The 19,823-nt window shown below is 38.1% G+C and overlaps 2 protein-coding genes across 7 annotated transcripts in view; one reads left to right on the top strand and one right to left on the bottom strand.

Annotated features, from left to right (window-relative positions):
* The window catches only part of LOC128018764 (F-BAR domain only protein 1), a 35,393-nt gene extending 31,148 nt beyond the window's left edge, over positions 1 to 4,245 (top strand). For all 4 annotated transcript variants that reach the window (XM_052604514.1, XM_052604513.1, XM_052604512.1 and 1 more), the window contains 5 exons: positions 61 to 193; positions 1,061 to 1,257; positions 1,420 to 1,484; positions 2,384 to 2,551; positions 3,882 to 4,245. In XM_052604514.1, the coding sequence (XP_052460474.1) occupies positions 61 to 193; positions 1,061 to 1,257; positions 1,420 to 1,484; positions 2,384 to 2,551; positions 3,882 to 3,910 (592 nt within the window). In that variant the 3' untranslated portion in view covers positions 3,911 to 4,245. The remainder of the gene's footprint in view (positions 1 to 60; positions 194 to 1,060; positions 1,258 to 1,419; positions 1,485 to 2,383; positions 2,552 to 3,881) is intronic.
* A 48-nt stretch (positions 4,246 to 4,293) lies between these two features.
* LOC128018766 (DNA-binding protein RFX2) overlaps positions 4,294 to 19,823 on the bottom strand; it is a 34,927-nt gene continuing 19,397 nt past the window's right edge. The window contains exons 2-18 of one of the 3 annotated variants that reach the window (XM_052604515.1): positions 19,231 to 19,343; positions 18,387 to 18,476; positions 17,880 to 17,959; positions 17,330 to 17,594; positions 15,835 to 15,909; positions 14,730 to 14,911; positions 14,382 to 14,501; positions 13,541 to 13,662; positions 13,304 to 13,422; positions 10,036 to 10,148; positions 9,071 to 9,228; positions 8,858 to 8,955; positions 7,774 to 7,923; positions 7,461 to 7,669; positions 7,144 to 7,297; positions 6,256 to 6,298; positions 4,294 to 6,160 (exon numbers count right to left, since the gene is read on the bottom strand). In XM_052604515.1, the coding sequence (XP_052460475.1) occupies positions 6,036 to 6,160; positions 6,256 to 6,298; positions 7,144 to 7,297; positions 7,461 to 7,669; positions 7,774 to 7,923; positions 8,858 to 8,955; positions 9,071 to 9,228; positions 10,036 to 10,148; positions 13,304 to 13,422; positions 13,541 to 13,662; positions 14,382 to 14,501; positions 14,730 to 14,911; positions 15,835 to 15,909; positions 17,330 to 17,594; positions 17,880 to 17,959; positions 18,387 to 18,476; positions 19,231 to 19,335 (2,208 nt within the window). In that variant the 5' untranslated portion in view covers positions 19,336 to 19,343 and the 3' untranslated portion in view covers positions 4,294 to 6,035. The remainder of the gene's footprint in view (positions 6,161 to 6,255; positions 6,299 to 7,143; positions 7,298 to 7,460; positions 7,670 to 7,773; positions 7,924 to 8,857; positions 8,956 to 9,070; positions 9,229 to 10,035; positions 10,149 to 13,303; positions 13,423 to 13,540; positions 13,663 to 14,381; positions 14,502 to 14,729; positions 14,912 to 15,834; positions 15,910 to 17,329; positions 17,595 to 17,879; positions 17,960 to 18,386; positions 18,477 to 19,230; positions 19,344 to 19,823) is intronic. The other 2 variants (XM_052604516.1, XM_052604517.1) reach the window with 2 other exon arrangements.

The following is a 19,823-nucleotide window of genomic DNA, read 5'->3' as shown; positions in this document are numbered from 1 at the left end:
CCCTTAAACACTAAAACTGACCCGGACTGGGATTAATACAAGTTCTCTTTGCACCTGCAGCGACCCATCACAGAGTGACCCGGACACCAAGGATTTCTGGTTCAACATGCCGGCCTTGACGCTCCACCTGCAGAGAGAGGCAGAGCTCAACCCACAGGCCTCCTATTACAATGTGGCTCTGCTAAAATACCAGGTCAGTCAAAAAACAGAAAAACCTATGAGTGCTTCAACCTCTTGATTAATACCTAAAGGAATATTCCACATTCGGTCCAAGTTAAGCTTAATTGTCTTAGTTGCTGTGATGCCATAAACCCTAAAGTGATTATTTAAACAGCTTTACAGCTGAAATTATATAGATGTTTTAACAGAAAAATTCATGTACTCTGCCATTCCGAAGAGTGGGTTTAGATTAGTAAAAAGAAATTAATTCATGCTACGTAATAGATTAATACTAATAGTGACAAAGACTCATCCAAGAAACGTATCATGGTTTCCACAAAAACATTAAGCAGTACAACAGTTTTCAAAATATTTCTTGAGCAGTGAATGGGCATATTAGAAAGATTTCTGAAGGATCATGGGACACTGAAGACTAGAGTAATGATGCTGAAAGTCCAGCTTTGACATCACAAGAACATTTTTAAAAAAAAAATTTTTTTTAATTTGTGAAAAAAATTGCCGTTTTATTGTATTTTGATCATATATGGTGAGATTCAATTTGTTTACCAACCCTGAAGTAAAAGTACTTGTATTAAATTATTAAATTGTATAAAATTATATAAACAGTGTGAGTGCTTGTATAAAATTACAAGTTTCACATTTCTGCTTTTAAATCCCCTCACAATTAGTGCGTCACAGTAAACTTGATTTCAGTTTGGAAAGAAAATAAGAAAGTCAAATATTTTTGTGTTAATCAACTTTATGCAACAAATTCTGTCGACTGAACTTAACTTGCATGGAGCTCAGAATATTCCTTTTATGGCTGACATAGATATAAGAAAAAAGTTCTTCAACTATTTGAAGTGTTAATCTGAGCTTTTCTGAATGAACTCTGCCCTAGGCGTCCTCTCAGGATCCGGGCCGTGCACCCCTGCTGTTGTCCGCCGAGTGTCAGCGCAGTGGAACAGTGACCCGTGTGTCTCTAGACTACCACTGCTGTCCCGCTACCGCCCCCGCCACCCAGCTGACCTCTGTACAAGTGCTGCTGCCCCTCGATCACACGGCCACCGACCTGCAGTGCCAGCCGCCCGCATCCTGGTGAGAACCAGTGTGTCACCGACTTACATTAATAATACAGTATCGGGAGTTGCAGAGAAAAAAAAAAAATGATGTTTAGGTGGTTGCTTATTAGAGATGGAAACAAAAGAGAAAATGAAATGAATATATTATAGACGAAGAGAAACTTTGTTTGTTTCACAGGAACGCAGAGGAAAGACGACTTCTGTGGAAATTGTCCAACCTTTCTCCGACAAATCACAGCAAAGGTCACTGCTGCCACCCACTGTTCATCCTCGCCTTTCTTTTTATCACTTATTTATGATTCATGTTTAAGGGAAGAAAATTGTGTTCCCACCCTCACTTCATTCCAATTATGAACTGCATGATTTTTCCACAAAAGGAGAATTTTCATGTCATTCTGTTAATAGTAACCGATCACTGCCAAGCTCTAAAGAGGACAAAAGAGTCATGCTCTATACAGCTTATGCACTCTATACTAAGCAGTCTGATGTGTTATGATTGTGTATATACTCATATAGTATTTATTATTATTGATATAAGTTCAACATTGTATCTGCTTGTCATTTTTATAAGTCTTGTTTTTTAATATTTCTATATAGTTCATTTAAACCCACTCCGAAGAAAAATAATGAACGCACATCTATAAAAACAAACACCTTCTTCTTTTGTCATGAAGTCCAACCTGTGCCTTATTTAATTTCTTTTGCAGCATACAGAGTTGTAATCTGATTTTAGAGAAAATGATGACAGATTTTTCATTTTACAAGTTTCATTTTAGAACTTTTCAAACAACTGATAGAAAATGGAAGAGCTAAAGAATATCTAACAAATATTGATTTTCTTGAGAGAGAGAGAAAAAAGCATTGCACTATATATAGTTTAGCGTTGGTACATCTGAGTTTAGATCACTGTAATGACACGACGTTTTCAGTGGAAGTGGGAGGAAGAGAGGCTGCTCGGAGCAAGAGGCCAAGAAACAATCTTATGAATACATGATCTGACAGAGCATCATGGGAGTGCTGTATATAGGATCTTATACAGCTGGATCTTCTAAGATGCTCTTTTATCTCAGAAGGCTCTTGCACATATGTGAGGTGACCCGTGAGCTGCTGACTCTGAATGTGTGTGTGTTTCTGGGTCTCAGGGTCTGGCACGTTGTGTGCCAGCTGGCAGTGCCTGGAGGTGCCCCGTGGTCCTCCGCCGAGCCTGGCTGTGCAGTTTGTGGGATCGGGGGCTTCTCTCGCAGGCCTGGACGTGGAGCTGGTGGGCAGCCGCTACCGCATGTCCCTGGTGAAGAAGAGGTTTGCCACAGGTGAATTCTTTATTCTGTCGGATATCTTGTTAACAGGTGGTTGCTAGGATGTCCTCCAGATGGTTGCTTGCTGGTCTAATTCAAAAAAAGTCTCTATGATTTTCTAGTAAATATATAGCTTCAGTCCTCCTGCACTTATAGGTTTGTTGTTTTGTTTGTCCATGTTAGTGTTATCATTGTGCAACCTCCATTCATCTTCGGAACACAGTTTAAGATATTTTAGATTTAGTCCGAGAGCTCTCAGTCCCTCTTACGGGTTTGGAACAACATGAGGGTGAGTTATTAATGACATAATTTAGATTTTGGGTGAACTATTCCTTTAAATTAGTACAATTAAAATAAGTAATGTTGCTACTAGTTGAAGTGTGTGTGTGTGTGTGTGTGTGTGTGTGTATGTGTGTGTGTGTATATATATAATATATGAAACCTTATTTTTGTACACACACACACACACACATATATGTATGTGTAAACAGTACAGACCAAAAGTTTGGACACTCCTTCTCATTCAAAGAGTTTTCTTTATTTTCATGACTATGAAAATTGTAGATTCACACTGAAGGCATCAAAACTATGAATTAACACATGTGGAATTATATATTGAATTATATACATAACAAAAAACTGAAAATATGTCATATTGTAGGTTCTTCAAAGTAGCCACCTTTTGCTTTGATTACTGCTTTGCACACTCTTGGCTTTCTCATGATGAGCTTCAAGAGGTCGTCACCTGAAATGGTCTTCCAACAGTCTTGAAGGAGTTCCCCGAGAGATGCTTAGCACTTGTTGGCCCTTTTGCCTTCTGTCTGCGGTCCAGCTCACCCCTAAACCATCTCGATTGGGTTCAGGTCCGGTGACTGTGGAGGCGCAGCACCCCATCACTCTCCTTCTTGGTCAAATAGCCCTTGATGCCTTCAGTGAGACTCTACAATTTTCATAGTCATGAAAATAAAGAAAACTCTTTGAATGAGAAGGTGTGTCTAAATTTTTGGTCTGTACCGATTATGTGTGTGTGTGTGTGTGTGTGTGTATATATATATATATATATATATATATATATATATATATATATATATATATATATATATATATATATATATATATATATATATATATACACACATACACACACACACTTATCATAACCATCACTGCTAAATGATAAGTGAGTTTGATATTAATGTTATGATGTATGATCAATGAATGGTATGATTTAAAAAAAAAATTTTTTTTTGCCGTTTTCTTGAAATAGCAACTCAATTCAAGACAGACATAATGATAACAGCATGATGTCACTCACAGATCTGATATCATCCGAATTGTTTTCCAGGAAAATACATGGCTGGCTGTTCTTTGTGAGCGGTGATGGTGACTGCTTCATTTCCACAGAGGCACAAAGTTTGCACTTTTTAACCCCCCTGGGCTGCTGGAACTTTTTCCCCATGTTGTATATACAGTGTGATGTGTGGGAAACCACTAATACCCATGATGCATTACTCTAGGACAAGAATGCACTGGAATTAGGGACCCCAATCAGCCTCTACTTTTATCTCTATCAAGTTTGAAGAACTGGATGTATACTTCGTTTCATTTTTAGCGCATATTTGTGAATGTAGATGTACAATGGATATAAAGTTCTGATATTTACAGAATGTATGTATGTTGAATATTCAAGAAAGGTTTAATATGAAAAATATGTCTACTTGTGTCAATTATAACACAGCAAGCATCAGAGACCAAAGTGGTTTTCACAAATTTATTACACTTTTTACCAGTACAAAATACAGTCGAACTAAGCGGTTGAGGCTTTATTTAATAAAGATTTTTTTTAAAGACACAAAAATAAGGTTTCATATAGTGAGAAGAATTGCATTTACCTCCATAAAAATAATCCTTAGCCAGAAGCTTTAAAACAGCATAAAAAAAATAAAAATAAAAAATACACTGAGCAAATTCCCTTCCCAATAGCACACAACAGGCAAAGAACCATGACAGGCGTAAAGTACAGAGCCTGACACTCACAACCAACCACAGTGAGAAAACATCTGCCAATCACTTCTCAGAAACAAACACAGAGCTAGTAGAAATGAAGTTTATCTTTGTAAATAGCAGAGAGGGACATGTAGGGTGCCCATTACGGGCCGCTACCAGGCACCAGTAAAGATCCCAACCGGGTTCAGCACAACATCCTCCAAAACAATTACAGACATATCCTGAAAACAACATATCTCCTGAAAATATTTCCAGCTTTATGTCAGCCAAGTGGGCACACGGTTTCCATTACAAGCGTGAAAACTAAAACATCAGATGTACAGCACCAGGTGATGAGACGTATCTGTAAGAATCTGCATATTCTGTCATATATCTATTTTGGGTTTTCTACATCTTCTAAAAAAAGCTTTTAGCAATTACGTAGCTTTTCATTTTTTCTCTTTTTTTTTTTGCAATTACATTTACACAATATCTACTTAAATATGTATAGGAAGTTATTTTAATCAATTATTTAAAAAAAAAGCTTGTATGTTTTTAATAAAACCGACAAAAACTATTCACATGACCTGTTGAGTGCACACTCAGTTCCAGTTACTTCAGAAGGCCTCACACACAGGTACGTTCAATATATCAACTAGGCTCTTTTTAACAACTAAGAATTCATCAAAGAACTACAAAACTAGACCAAAAAGTGTCACATACCAGGTTTCATAGGACCTGCTCTGTCTGGGTTCATCTAAAACAGAACAATATCCATCAACACAGTAGGTGTATGTACATCCCGAAGCTTTCGAACGAGAACGGGGCGCTTTCAGAGCAACCGATCAGACCAAACCAGGTCAAATAATCTCTTTTATAGTGATTTTTATCAAATTTAATAAAAGTTAGACATTACTTCATAAGAACTAAAAACTGTTGAGGTATAGACTATAGACATCTCATATGGCCGGGGTTTATCTACAAAACGGTTCTCCCTCCATTTCAGCATTGATAAGGCTTTGCATGTGCGTCAGGTTCGGGTCGACTGAACGGGCAGCTCTGGGGTCAGCAGGTTGCATCTACGCCTGAGGAACCGCGAAGGAACGGCTGAGGCAGAAAGTCTAAAAATGTGACCATCTTTAAAAGGTGCTTCAGACAGCTGAGGTTCTGAGACGATACATTCATTCTGTGGTTAGAGGCACAGCAGAGAGAACGACAGAACGAGAGAAATCAAAGAGAAAGACAGTTCTGCTCTAGTGTTTCTTTTCTCATCTAAGGCACTGAAAGAAGACTATGGCACATGAAAAAAAAAACATATCACAAAACCAGCACGTTCTTGTTTCACAGTCTCGGAAAACCTAAAGGCGAGAGAGAGAGAGAGAGAGACACACACTGACCCTAAACAGACCTATGTACCCTCAAGATAAAGAACAACCTCACAGATGAGCTATCTGTGCCACGTCAGCCTTTGGAGGTGGGTCTGCGGTGGTCTGGGGTGAGGCTGATACTGCTCTTAGATCTCCTGCAGGGAGGGACTGATCTCGATTCGCTCTCTCTTCACCGCCGGCTCGCTCATGCTCCTCTCGCTCGTCCTCGACATGTCTCCATCACTGGCCAGATCGTCTGAGAACGAGGCATCTGGGAGAGGAAAAGAGAGGGAGGTTGGATACAGAGCAAAGGAACGTTCAAAATGAGACAGAAACGTAAGTTTGGGTTGCCATCAAAATCCTTACCTTTCTCCATAAGTGACGGCATCATGGAGCTGAGGTCACTGAACTGAAAATGTGAAGACGACATTAAAAATTAAAAATCAAACCTCATATTTGAACCTCATCATTTTAAATCAACATTTTTTTTTTAATTATTATTCTTGTTTACACAAATCAAAAGTTTACCAAAAGTTAGTGTACCTCATAACCAGGAAGAAAAAAGTGTAAGGTAAATATCACTTTTTTTTTATTAATTATATAGCAATCATTAATATTAGTAATGCTTAATTATATAGAGTAACAGAATTATTAATATACGTGTGTGTGTGTGTGGTTATATATATATATATATATATATATATATATATATATTACAATGTTAAATTATTAATATAATTATTAGGATGGGTGGATATAATAAAAATAATAATTATTATTATTTATGTTAGGTATTATTAATAATTATAATTGATTATGTATACTTATTAAGATTCATTGTAGAGACTGATGGATGGATAGATAGCCAATAATAAATAGAATTATTATTTTAAACACTGTATGTATATAGTGAAAATATCTATTGTAAATATGTAATTCTTTGCATTTAGTATTATGTTAAATGCTAGCTGAGAAATTAGCCTCAGCAAAAGTATTTAGTCATTTTATCCCAAAAAAGTCTGAAATGTAACTTCGACACCATGCTATTAAACAATACATAATTTGGGCAGGTGATTTCAGAAAAACACTCTGCTGACACATGTAAGTATGCTCTTGGATATTATTTAAATAAAGTCCCTGAGAACACACTTTTCAGGCCAGCAATATTTTATTTTCGAAACCCGAGCGTGAAGCGTCAGATTCATGTGTGAAGGTCTGAAACACGAAACTGTAAAAGCAGCCGGATCTCCTCACCTCCCCCATGACCGCGATGGGCGTTTCTCCGGTCGCCATGGCAACACGGTGCTCTACCAAATAGAACATGTATTCATCATAAAGCAGACGGATGAGGTGGAAGGAGCCGAAGCTGGCGGCCGAGCGCAGAGTCAGATCTCTGATCACCATGGAGCTAAAACCAGGGCAACGGAGAGTTTCATTACAAACCAGCACAACAAAACCACAACCACATTAACAGAAGACAGATCTCTTCAGAAGATCAGTGAAGAGGCCGAATGAAACTGAACTGAAATAAATGCACTGGAAATACCGCATTATTCTAAAGAGCCTTGTACCTGTAGAAGGACCACTTGAGCAGGAACTGGCGTGCGGCGCGGGGGAAGCTAGTACTGCCCTCATAGGGTTTCAGCACTTGGTTGACAACGTTATCCAGCCAGACGGCCCACTGATCCAGAGAGCTCTGCTGCTGGAGGGTCACCTTAAAGTCTTGCTCCAAACGCTGGACCACACTCTCGTCACACTGGCACACCCAGGACGCCTGCTCCTGTGACAAACACACACACACGGAGTGAGCTGAGCAGCACACACACCTTACACCTAACATCCATGAACCTGAGACAGGAGGTCGAAGTAGAGAGAGAGAGAGACCTGCACGTTAGCAAAGTCCACTCTGTTGAGGTCGCTGAGCATCTGGTTGATCTGGGACGTGTTCTGCAGGACGGCCCGCGCTGCCTGGGCCAGGTGATTCAGGGATGTGTAGCGGCGCAGGGTCTGAGCGAACGCACTCACTACTGCAGCCTGAGCAGATGACAGATATTATGAGCATTAACACACAAACATATCTAATCCTCACAATCCTGTAGGGTAAGAGTCACCAAGGTTACACTTAAACATACACTTTCATATTGTTACAGGCATAATCCACAAGCATACACGTTAACCTAACAGCATATTTAATATACACTACCATTCAGAAGTTTGGAAGAAATTATTCGTTTTTATTTTTGCAAAGATGCATTTGATCAAAAGTGATAGTTAAGACATAGCGTAACAAGAGGTCTGTTAGAAAAAAAGCAGTGCTTTTGAATTTTCTATACATGAAAAAAATCCTAAAGAAAAAAAACAACAGCACAGCTTCCACAAAATATGAAATAGCACAATTGTTTTCAACATTTGTGCTCAAGTAACATTATTTATTATTATGGAATTAGCATGGTAGAATAATTTCTGAAGGATCATATGACTCGGAAGATTCAGCCTTGCAATAACAGGAATAAAGGTCATTTTAGATTTTTATTATTTAATATTTTAATAGATTTTAACAACAGTTTTAACCGTACTGCTTAATTCACATTTGAAAAAAAAAAAGCATGTATGGAATATAATTAAAATAGAATTTTGGAAATGCATTTAAAAATAAAATTTCGAATTTCTTTCACAAAAACAAGATATTCGAGAAAAATATACATTTTTCATTCTTTTCAATTTAAATTTTTGGGGGGTTTTAGAACTGCCGCTTTCTTAGAATTGTGTCTGTTGTGTTTGTTTATACACTTATTTATTTGCCAATTTGTAATGCTCTTTTTTTTTTTTTGTCTGTGTGTTGTTGTTTCTGTGTACTGGAAGCTTATGTCACTACAAGCATACTTGCCAATAAAGCTCTTTCTGATTCTGATTCTGATTTGGAGAACGCTTTCCGGCAGATTGTATGCTCTCAGAAACGCACACATACCTTAGTGCGGACAATCTCCTGAGGGAAGTCACTCATGGCTGAGGTCAGCCACCCCTCCAGACTCTTTGCGAAGTTTCTGATAGCTTGAGTGAGGGTGCCTGCACGATCACATTTCCCATCAGTCATGCACGCAAACATTCTGCTTACAGTCCAGCAGCAACACTGACCCAGGAACAGGTCACAGTAAGTGTGTGTATAAGAATAAATACTAACTGGGAACAGGCCGCAGTACATCAGGGATGAGGATCTCTACCAGTGCCTGATACAGGATGTGATCACAGCTCCTCATCCACTGCTTGATTGGTTCATATTTACACAGAGCGATCAGCTTCTCTCTGGGGAATGCTCTGATGTCCTCCACATCCTCTTCACTGCACAATACACAAACACATCCATTTATTCAGACAGCAATCCAGAGAGATCGGAGTCTCAAATGTACATAAACAGCGACACTTACGTTATTTAATTACAAATAAAAATACATAAACGGGTCCAATTTTTCCAATCAATCTTTTAAAATAATAGGATTATCATTATTAAAGTATAGACATTTAAAATACATTTATAAGACATCTATAGACAAAGAATACATTTATAATCTTACAAAAGATTTCTATTTCAAAGAAAGGCTCTTATTCGGAACTTTCTATTCATCAAAGAGTCCTAAATCAAATTGTTTAGGTTTCCAGAAAAATATTCAGCTGCATGACTGTTTTCAACTGTGATAAAAGAAAAAGAAAAAAAAAAGTGTTACTTGACATCAGCATAACATTAGAATTAATTTTGAAGGATCATGTAACACTGGAGTAATAGCTGCTTAAAATAAATAATAAGGAATAAATTCCATTTTAAAATATATTATACAAAACAGCTATTATAAATTGTAACAATCTCACAATACTAATGTTTTACTGTTATATTGATCCAAGAAATGTATCATAAGAGAATTTCTCAAAAAAAAAAAAAAAAAAAAACATTTCATCAAACTTTTGAACGATAGTGTAGCTTAGGAAATAATTCAGAGCGGATAAAAAAAAAATGCTAATGTAACAGAGATATCTAAGGATTTTTAAATTTGTACTTATTTATATCCAGATATATATCCAGGCCTGAAAAATTACAAATATAAAACTTCTAAAAATGTTAAGGTTTTCCATGAACGTGAAGTATGAAGGCACCTGTTAGGAATTGTAGTGACTCCGTCACAAGATGGCGCTGTTGAATACCAAAACGTCTGCCACAGCTTCTCTATGAGATGGAACTGCAAGTTCATCACTACGTCCAGAGTAGCCTGACGGAAAGAAATCAGGTTTAAATACAACTTTTGAACATACTTCCATGCATAAACACATTCAACCAGGAAAACGGATCCTCGAGATACAGCAAATGCATGTCTGACAAAAATAATGTCAGAACAAAAACACTGATGTGTGATGTCAGCTTCTCTGTCAGCTTCTTGTATGTTTTATAGTTTCTATCTTGAGAAGCTCCTATATAAGTTATGGGAACATTAGTGAGATGAGTGTGCTCCTTCATTCCGAGTGTCTTTCTAGATGATCTCAAGTACGGCCCACTCATGACATCACCGCCCCTCTCACAGTTTAAATGATGAAAACAGCCAGTACTCAATCAGAAGCACCCATCTTAAAGTCAATCCACCTTCTTATATAAACAGTTTAATTGTTACACAACACAGTCCTCATGCATAAACTACATCTTATATTGGGTTTTATGTCCAAAAAAGGAAATTCAGTCTGCGTGGTGAGCAAGGTATTTTAGCAAACTGTGACACGCAAGAAACAAAAGTAGGTGCTGGAGCTTCATTGAAGAGCAGAAGTGAGAGTGTGGTGAGTTCAGATGGTGTTTGTCTCAGTGATTCACACTCGATGAGGACACACACTCTTGTATCCAGTTACACAGCCCCCCCCACTCATCCTCCACTCGCCGGTCACATGCTATGTTTTGGCTTTCTCAGCCAGGTCACCATGGCAACCTTGTTTACCGTTGCCCTGGCAACAGTTCAAACACAGCACTCCAAAACAAAAAGAGAAAACTCTCTTTCCCGGACAAACAAGCTTTCTTACCTTAGTCGAAAGAGGGGAAATCATTGCAGTCCTGCTTCTAGAGGACAAGTCGATGATTTTTAAAGTGTATTGCATATGGGAACTTTGAATCATTAGCTAGCTCCACACTAGACAGCTGCTTTACAGAAGAAAATCAAGTTAGAATTCGAACTGAATGCGAGACTGACATTTTGAGACTGTTTTTTTCTTGTTTAATACTGTAAAGCAGTGTGCTATAAATCAATCTATTGTATAAAGCGTTGTATAAATAAACGTGATGTGACTGGAAGAGCTGGTGCAAACTCATGCACGTGCGCTATGATCAGATGCTTTCTTAATCGCTGTTTTCTCAACTCGGTCATTTTTGTTGTGCATTTATTTAGTTGTTGAGAGGAAAGCGCACAGCACATAATTACATATTAATTTAAACTAGAATTTAGAGAAAGCAGAATTACAGTCTCGCGTTGCATAATTACAGGCTCTTACAGTAGGTCATGTGAGATCAAACAACTATTTAAAACAAAAATATTTGAAGACAATTTTTTATTGCCGATAATGTCAACCAATCATTTCCGCCTTAACCATGAAATCTCATTGGTTCAAAATCTCACTGCACATACTGTAAATGTGTATTAAACATCAAATGTTTAATGTTTAAAAGAAATGAAGCATACAGAATGCAGAAACACTTGTATTTGAAAGATAACTTCATGAGTTCATGATTTGTGTGGCAGAAATAACACTCTTTCCTTTTATGTCTTACCAGTAACAAATTAGCTTATTTGTCAGAAGCAAGGAACATACAAAAACCCACAGCCGGACGGTAAAGATCCTGCTGGATAAAAGGTTAATTGGGAAGACTGAAAACTTCTAGTCTGAGGGATGAAAGAAGCCAAGGAACAAAAAGGTGTGCAGTGGACGGGGAGGGAGAGAAACAGAGATGGAGAAAGAAAATAAGAGTTCTAATATGGCAGAAATGACATTAAAAGTGAGAGCTATGAAATGAAGATGGGTTGAGTCCATGTGTCAAAACACTGAGAGCAGTGCTACAATCTGACTGTAATGAGACCAGCCGCATTCTGAAAGTAAAACTCAAGAACATGTCAAACTAGAAACTCCTTCAGCAAAAAGTACGAGTGGGGGGTGGAATACTAAGAATGAGGCCATCAACAGCAGAGAGAGGGATTTTTCTTTTTGCACAGTTCTTCATTGTCTGCAGCTGAACTGCTGCAAGCACAAATGAAGGGCCAATTATTCTTCCATTAAAACCCACTGAAACTGAAAGTAAAAAACTTAGAGAAAGAGGATGGTGCAATTGAAATTGTTTTATACAAGATTTAGTACTATGAATTGATTATAATAATACTTTCCTTTCTGGAGTGTGATGAAACAAATTTTTTTTATTATGATAGATGACAGGGCAGAAATCTTATTTTACAACTCAAAATAACTATTATAAAATATATAATTCTATTTTTCTGTTTTACAATATTTAAAAATGTAATTTATTCCTGTCACATGATCCTTCAGAAATCATTAAAATATGCAGATTTATTACTCAATATACAATTGTTATTATCGTCAGTGTAAATAACATTTGTGCTTAACACTGTTTGTGGAAACCGTGATACAATTTTCCAGGACTGTTTAATAATTAGGAAGTTCAAATGAACAGCATTTATTTAAAATAAAAAATCTTTTGTAACCTGCTAAATGTCTTTACTGTCACTCTCGATCAATGAAATGCATCCTTGGTAAAGTATTAATTTCTTAAAAAAATAAAATAAAATCCTACTCACCCTAAACTTTTTAACAAATAATAACACAATTTTGCAATTAAATTATAATTTTATAAAAATAGTATATACATAAATTACCTGTGTGTATTAAACACAGACGGTCCTGCTAACTTTCAGATTTAATTAGTTTTAATAAGGGGTTATAAATAAAATGCATCATTATTATTATTATTACTATTCTCCTAGCTGCCTGAAAGAAAAAGGCTCACATTCATGGTGGAAAACATGATGTGACAAATTTTTGCAAGAAAACTGGCTTGGATAGATTAGTGTTAGTAGTGCTGTGGATATTTAATTCATTTTTGTACTTCTTTAACATTTTTATTATTCAGTAATCATACAGTATATTATTGTGTACTTGACACACTGTGGATTCATTCATTTATACATTCACATCAATTTTATTTTTAATTCCATACTAATTTCAAATAATTATTATTTTCTAAAGGTAGCTGTTTAGGAGTTGCTACCTTTCCATGAAAACTGAAGATCTTCCTTCCATTGGGTGATCTGCATCATCACACTTCTTTTGTCTTTGACTTAAAAAAAAAAAAAAAAAAAAATTCCACACCAGTGTGCAGTACCTCACAGTGAATCCTGTAGTTGCTCTGTAGTTTCTTCACATCGCTTATGCTGATTGGCTCAGGCAGAGGACAGGAGCCCAGATCAGGAGAAGGGAAGGGGGGCAGGACGTGAGACACATCTGCCAAAAACACACACACAGCAGGCACACTTAGAGTTGGTTGTGCATTTGATGTTTTTGTTGTGATATACATGTAAATTAAAAATCAAATCTATTAAATCTTTTGGAGAAAGTTTACCAATGTACTGCTGGTGATGCTGGCTCTGTGCCGCCACGCTCTGCTCAGGGGTGCTGGACGGATGCAGGGAGCCGCTGTTCAGACTGTCCCCCATCCCATCCATCTTGTGAAAGGGCTTAAACCTGGTTACAGGAAATAGCAACAGGAGGAATAAATGTAGAATTCACAACTGGGGATTGTAGAGCATATGACTAAGAGAGACTGAAAAAAGCATTTTCCATCAGGGTGCAGAGCCAGTGTCCAAGATGAAGCTGTTCTGTGCATTTCTAAATGCAAAAAAAATAAAATAAAAGTGGTTTTGACACTTAAATCTGAGGGCATCCCGGATGTGAACATGATGTTTGCAAAAGAACAACAACAACTCAGTATCTCTCTCTCTCTCTCTCTATCCATCTCTCTATCACTTTTAGTTTTGGTTATTTTAGTATATCACATTTAAATTAAAATGAGAAATGTTGATTTGGCAGTTAACTGAATTAAAATAAGTCTGAATTTTAAAAGTGACAAAGGTTTTTTTATTTTTATTTTTACTTGTTTTTATTATTATTAATAGTAGTATAGTTTTAATGAACTTTAAAGAACCCTAGTCTGAATGGAGAGAAAACTGGGCCCTCTATTCAGCCAGTGTGGCAATCAATTACATACTGATTTAATAAATCAAGAAAAAAACAAAGCAAAAACAGACTTCTAGCAGGGTCTTAACAACAGAGTGAGCCACAAACACACACACACACACACACACACAAACATATGCAGATGGGGATGGCAAAGAAGAAGTGGCTGGGATACGAGATTAAAGATTGAATGCAAGTGAGAAGAGAGAGAGGGATGCTTATTTCACCTCTGTTTCTGATGGACAGGCTGTTGTCTCATTGCCATGTACTGCGTGTCCTCCTGCAAGCGGTTAAGAGGTGAATCCGGCTTCAGACGAATACCGTAATAATGATATTTTGAGTTCCCCCTGAGACAAACACATACACACAAAATAAGCCATCACATTTTTTTATTCCAGCAACAACACACCACAGTTCGAGACTGTACGTCATTTATTTCAGTCCATCAGTAAATCCACTCAATGTTCCTCTCTGTGCTGCTGTGGTTTTGAGACAGGATTGTGCTTTTCTTTTGAGAGTGGATCAGCTGTTAATGTAGTTTATAGATTAGCTATAATTTGGGGGCGCAGTCTGACCTGGTGCCAAGTCGGCGTGTGCGAAGGCCCATGAAGACAGATCGGATGAGTTTGCCAAAAGAGGCAGCATTAACCGGATCCAGTTTTTGCTCCTGACAGTGTCTCAGATAGTGGTTATACAGAGAGCTCCGCGGCAGACTCACACCCTCAGCCGTCTCATAATTATCCAGCAGCCACTGCAACTGTACACACACAGCCAATGAATAAAACCTATCTAATCAAGCAAGCTTCAATTCTTCAGTTTCCCCCCACAAAATAAAACCAGAAACGAAACCACACAGAAATGAACACTTCTTCACACATACTGAATATTCATATTAATTTGACAACATCTTCATGTGATAAAGATTTTTAGTGAATAAATACAATTTTATGTTCCTCACACAAAGCTAATGTATTATATATTGTTCAAAATTTCTCATTTTCTTTTCTACAGAAGAAAATAAGTCACAAAAGATAGGAAGTGATGTTTTAGCATTATATACATAAAAGAGTATTTATTCATATTTTTGAATTGGTTTTCAATTATTCTTATTATTCAAGTTTAAGTTTTTATTTAAGTGGAATTGTGTTTTTCTTTATTTTTATTTTTATAGTGTTTATGTTATGTTTTTTAAATACTTCTTTTATTCTTATTCTAGTTTTATGGTAATTTTACTAATAGTAATTGTCATTTCAGCAACATTTCTAATGTTCATTTAGAACATTCACAGAATATTCATAGAATGTCCGTAATATTTAGAATATTTCTATTTTATTTTAGCTTTATATCAATTAACAAAATCAATTTAGTTTCAGTTAAAACTAACATATAAATAACATATAAAATCTGTAGATATAAGTTTGAGTCTTTGATATTCAGGGGTAGATCTCACACAAATAAATAAACATGGTGATCCCTGGGATGTTGACTGAATCAGTGGTGTCATGTAAATGCAGGGGGGTCTGAGGAGACCCAAAATACACAGAGCGAGGGGCTGTTCTGGAAAAAGCATGCTCACAGCAGCATTGAAAAGCAAAGTGAAGAGGCAGGCAGGATGAACTAAGCCTTTTTTTTCAGGATTTGTTCCAGTTTCAATAAAGTTTTTTTCCCAGTTTGACTTACATGGCTGTTGAGCAGGCTGCTTTTGTGAGGGGCAATCCCTTCTGACTTTTGGAGGTTTTCAATCGCCACTTCAAGCTGAGGAAAAGTAGGAGCATGCAAGACATAAAACGGGAAGAGAAGGGAAAAAACAGAGGGGGTGGAATGTTGGGGGGGGGACAAGAGGGAGGGAAAAAAGACACAAAAAAAAGAAAAGGAAATCGGTCTGTTAGCTGAGGCCAGACTCTGAGCATTACCATTACAGTCTGTCAGTGTTTGCAGCCACATTCATTATGGGTGGACAAAAGCATGCAAATGTGAGGAACTCGGAGGGTTACAGCACTCTTCCTGTCTCGGCCTCATATATGCTAATGATCCGCACACACAGGGTGTGAGGTCAGGCGACTCAAACACATGAGACGAACTCTCTAGCCACTTCTGAAAACATACAGTTAGCGGGGTTGTGCCCCCTGCAAACACACGCTCACATTTAACACGTGATGCTAAAAAAGCAGATTCAATTTGACTCTAATAAACATGTTTTTCTGCAGGTATTAGCTTGAAAGGAGGATATAAGTTTCTGCTGTTGCATTCATTAACCAGCATTGATATTTGTTCAATAGTGGGCAGGAAAAAAACAACACATTTCAAAAGTTAGAATAAAGAAGCCAGAAAAGAGATTGAGGGGAAAATGTTAAAGGAGAAGAGAAAGATAAAGAGGCAGAGGGAGAAAGTTTTGGCGGAGTGGGAAAACTTATTAAGAGAAAGAGGGAGACATGGAGAAAGAAAAAAACAACAGGCATCCTTCCAAGACTTTAAAATGCTCCCGAGGGCCCTTTGCCAAATGGTAATGAGCCCCAGGGTTCGCTTTGTTTCTGCGGCCACTCAAGATGCTTGAAAACTGCTGAAACAAGGCAGTCGCCTCCTTAAACCCTGTCCCTGCTTCCAGCCCACCTCATAAACTAGCAAACTAGAAAAAAGGCTGCACTCTGATGACAGTGTGTGTCATCTCTTCTCTCCTGAGTATTGGTAAGGGAAAAAATGTGTTTGCATGATAAATCTGTGACGTTACGGTTTGACAAATGCACATAATAGCAAAACACTTTGGTCTTAAGCAATGCACTGTAAGTTGAGCTCTGTCAACATCCTCTGTGACATGTTGCGGATTTCCACAGAAAGTCATTTTGACTCATCCTTCAGTTTGTAAAAGAAAGAAGCAATTCTAGAGGAGATCCAGAAATGTACTCTGCTGCAATGCAGTGCCCCAGACTTTCTTAGCTACTGTAATTATTGTAAACACAATTTTGGTTGGATTTTATAAACTGATGGATGGGTTAAATGTTTTTTTCTATGTTAAAAGACATGAAAAGTACATTCCTGTTACACATCATCTAAACAATAAAACAGTGTTATTAGTCTATGATTACATTTCCAAAACCACAGCTTTCTAAGTCTAAAAACGCCCCCCCCATGTCAGTAGTGGACCAGTCTTGAAGGATTTCAACACAGCGAGCCATACCATTGCGGATGAAGAGCGTGAGGAGTGAGAGGTGTGATGGCGGCCGCTCTCCATCCCGCCATGGATCAAGTAGGCACTGCCGCTGGACATGATCTGACCGCTGCCCACGTCCATGGCGATTCCCACCATGCTGTGAGTGGGCACTCCACCAGCAGAAGAGACGACAGTGGTGACCTGAGTACCACCGGCTTGAGAGTCGAAATAGGTGCTTCCACTGCCCTGTCCGTACAGCTGGGAGTCTGGGTTGTACGAGTATGCAGTACGACTGAAGGAAGAGATAAAGACAGTACGGTTTAGTTTCATGTCATTTTCATTTTCTTTTGATTTTCAACAGTCTTTAACAGAAGTTGGATTTGATCTGGACTGAACAGGCATCTTTCATGACCAGTTAAAGAGGCCATATTATTTACAATTTTGAAGCATTAATATTAGCTAATTTGTTAATATTTAATTAACTTTGACAACAGTGGGGCATCCTCAGCTGTCTGCACAAAGTGAACAACTGAAAACATGTTTGACAGATTGTTTTAACTGACTGACAGGTGCTTACATTGTGCCATTGGGGTAGACGGCCTCTCCCCCCTCCACGTACTGCACCTGGGACTGGTACACGTGCTGAACCTGTTGGACCTTCAAACACATATGAATCAGACTGGAGCTAAATAACCACCGCATGAGATCTGAGATGTACTAATGCAGATTCTGCAAGAGAAATGAGATGAACAGCTGTATGCAGGCTGCAGGCAGTAGGGGGCAGTGAGCACAAAGCTGCACCTCAACAATCAGAGGCGCCCTGTCAATCCAGGAAACTACTTATTAACGTATTAGTCTCAACAGCCCAAGTGTAACGTGCGTAAAAGTAAAGCATGTCTGCGTTTCTCGCTTCTGACAGTATGCTGGGAGAGAGAGCGTGATGGAAAGACAAACAGGGTCACGAGAGAGCGAAAGAGATATGTAGAGAAGCCAAAGATAAGACAGAGGGGTTATGGGTCCTCAGGATGTGCAGTGAGTGTGCACGGCTTGATTGACTGTCCTGTGTGTGTGTGTGTGTGTGTACCTGCTGAGGAACCTGTTGTACTCTAGGCACTGGCAACTGCTGCACCTGAGCTCCCTTCTGGGAAGAGCCGGTGGCCTGAACTAACACACGCTGCAGGTGAGGGACACACACACACACAAATGTACAAATTTGGTCAGGTGTGTAATTTTTTCGATGTGAGAATACCATTATCTCAGTTTAAAATGGAAAGAGAACTGAAGTAAACCCTTTTTGTGGCAATTTCTGTCTAAAACCAAAGGTGTGAACTTGGGGTGGGACTACCTGTTTGTCCAAATAATGGAAGATGGGTTACAGGGTATTTCTTTGTTGCTTTAAAATTCACACAATTACACTCAAAAATGAAGAGAAACCGCTGCGAAAGATCTTAATATCTTGAGAAAGGTCACTGGAAAGTTTTGTTTCTAAAAGTGTCGTCTTTGATCCAAACTCGATTGTTACATACAAGGCGTCTATATTTCATTCTGTGCTGGTGTTTGTCAAATCCTCTACAGCTATCCAGGGAAATGTGATGCTCTCCTCAAAATATTAATTACATAAAGACCGGTTTCTTTGGATGTGTGGTTGATCCAAACCCAACATCTCCCTCAAGGAGCATCACGCAAAGTCACTGCTAATAATTTCAAGTGACTTTGACAGAAGAAGGGTGTGGGTGAGGAAAAAAGATGTCATCGCTTCAGATGGATCCAGTGCTTAATGATAAGCATCTTTAAAGAACAAATCACAGAAGAGCTAAAAGCAGCTCAGATTTGAATATTAAACAGATCATGTGGGAGGAGCTTCCTTAATTTTGATTATGCTACTTGTGTGCAGCAGAGTTATGATAGATCATACCGAGCCTGCTTACCTGTTGGGAGGCGGGAACGGGCTGAACCACTGGCGCCTGGGCTGAAGTGGACGTTCTCAGTGCCACAGTGGATGCCGTCTCTGAGCCGCCCTCTGACCGCTGCATGGTTTCTCCTGAGAGTGCGGGAGACACAGAGAGAGGAAGTGAAAAATATGAAAGGGAAAAAGAGTCATTGCTTCCCAATTTGCGTACTATCTATATTAAACACTCTGCACGCGAGATTAGAATTAGCGTGTCAAAATCATTGTACCTAGCAAAAAGTATGCCAAAAGCCTGTTTTCTTTTGCAGAGTGTGCATTTGTGCATGAATATTCTGGTAATGTTGACCATACAACTTTCTGTAACAAAAAAGTAGAGTGTGCCTGTGTTTCAGCTAATGCTAACAAAGGCTAATAACAGTTTATTCAAATCAAAAGTATGAACCAAATAAAATTTTAAATAATTAATTTTGCTTGGTGCAAACGTATGCAAAATTGTTTATCAAGATGCAAGTTTATGACTTATAATGGAAGTTTTGCTGTTAGTTTACATAGTTTTAATATGCAGTTGATAATTATTAGGCTACATTCACACTTTCATTTTTTGGGATTGAA

This window comes from Carassius gibelio, chromosome A8, assembly GCF_023724105.1.
Source record: "Carassius gibelio isolate Cgi1373 ecotype wild population from Czech Republic chromosome A8, carGib1.2-hapl.c, whole genome shotgun sequence".
Lineage (NCBI taxonomy): Eukaryota > Metazoa > Chordata > Actinopteri > Cypriniformes > Cyprinidae > Carassius > Carassius gibelio.
Note: the sequence above shows the minus strand (reverse complement) of the source record. Positions and strands in the feature narration are given on the sequence as shown.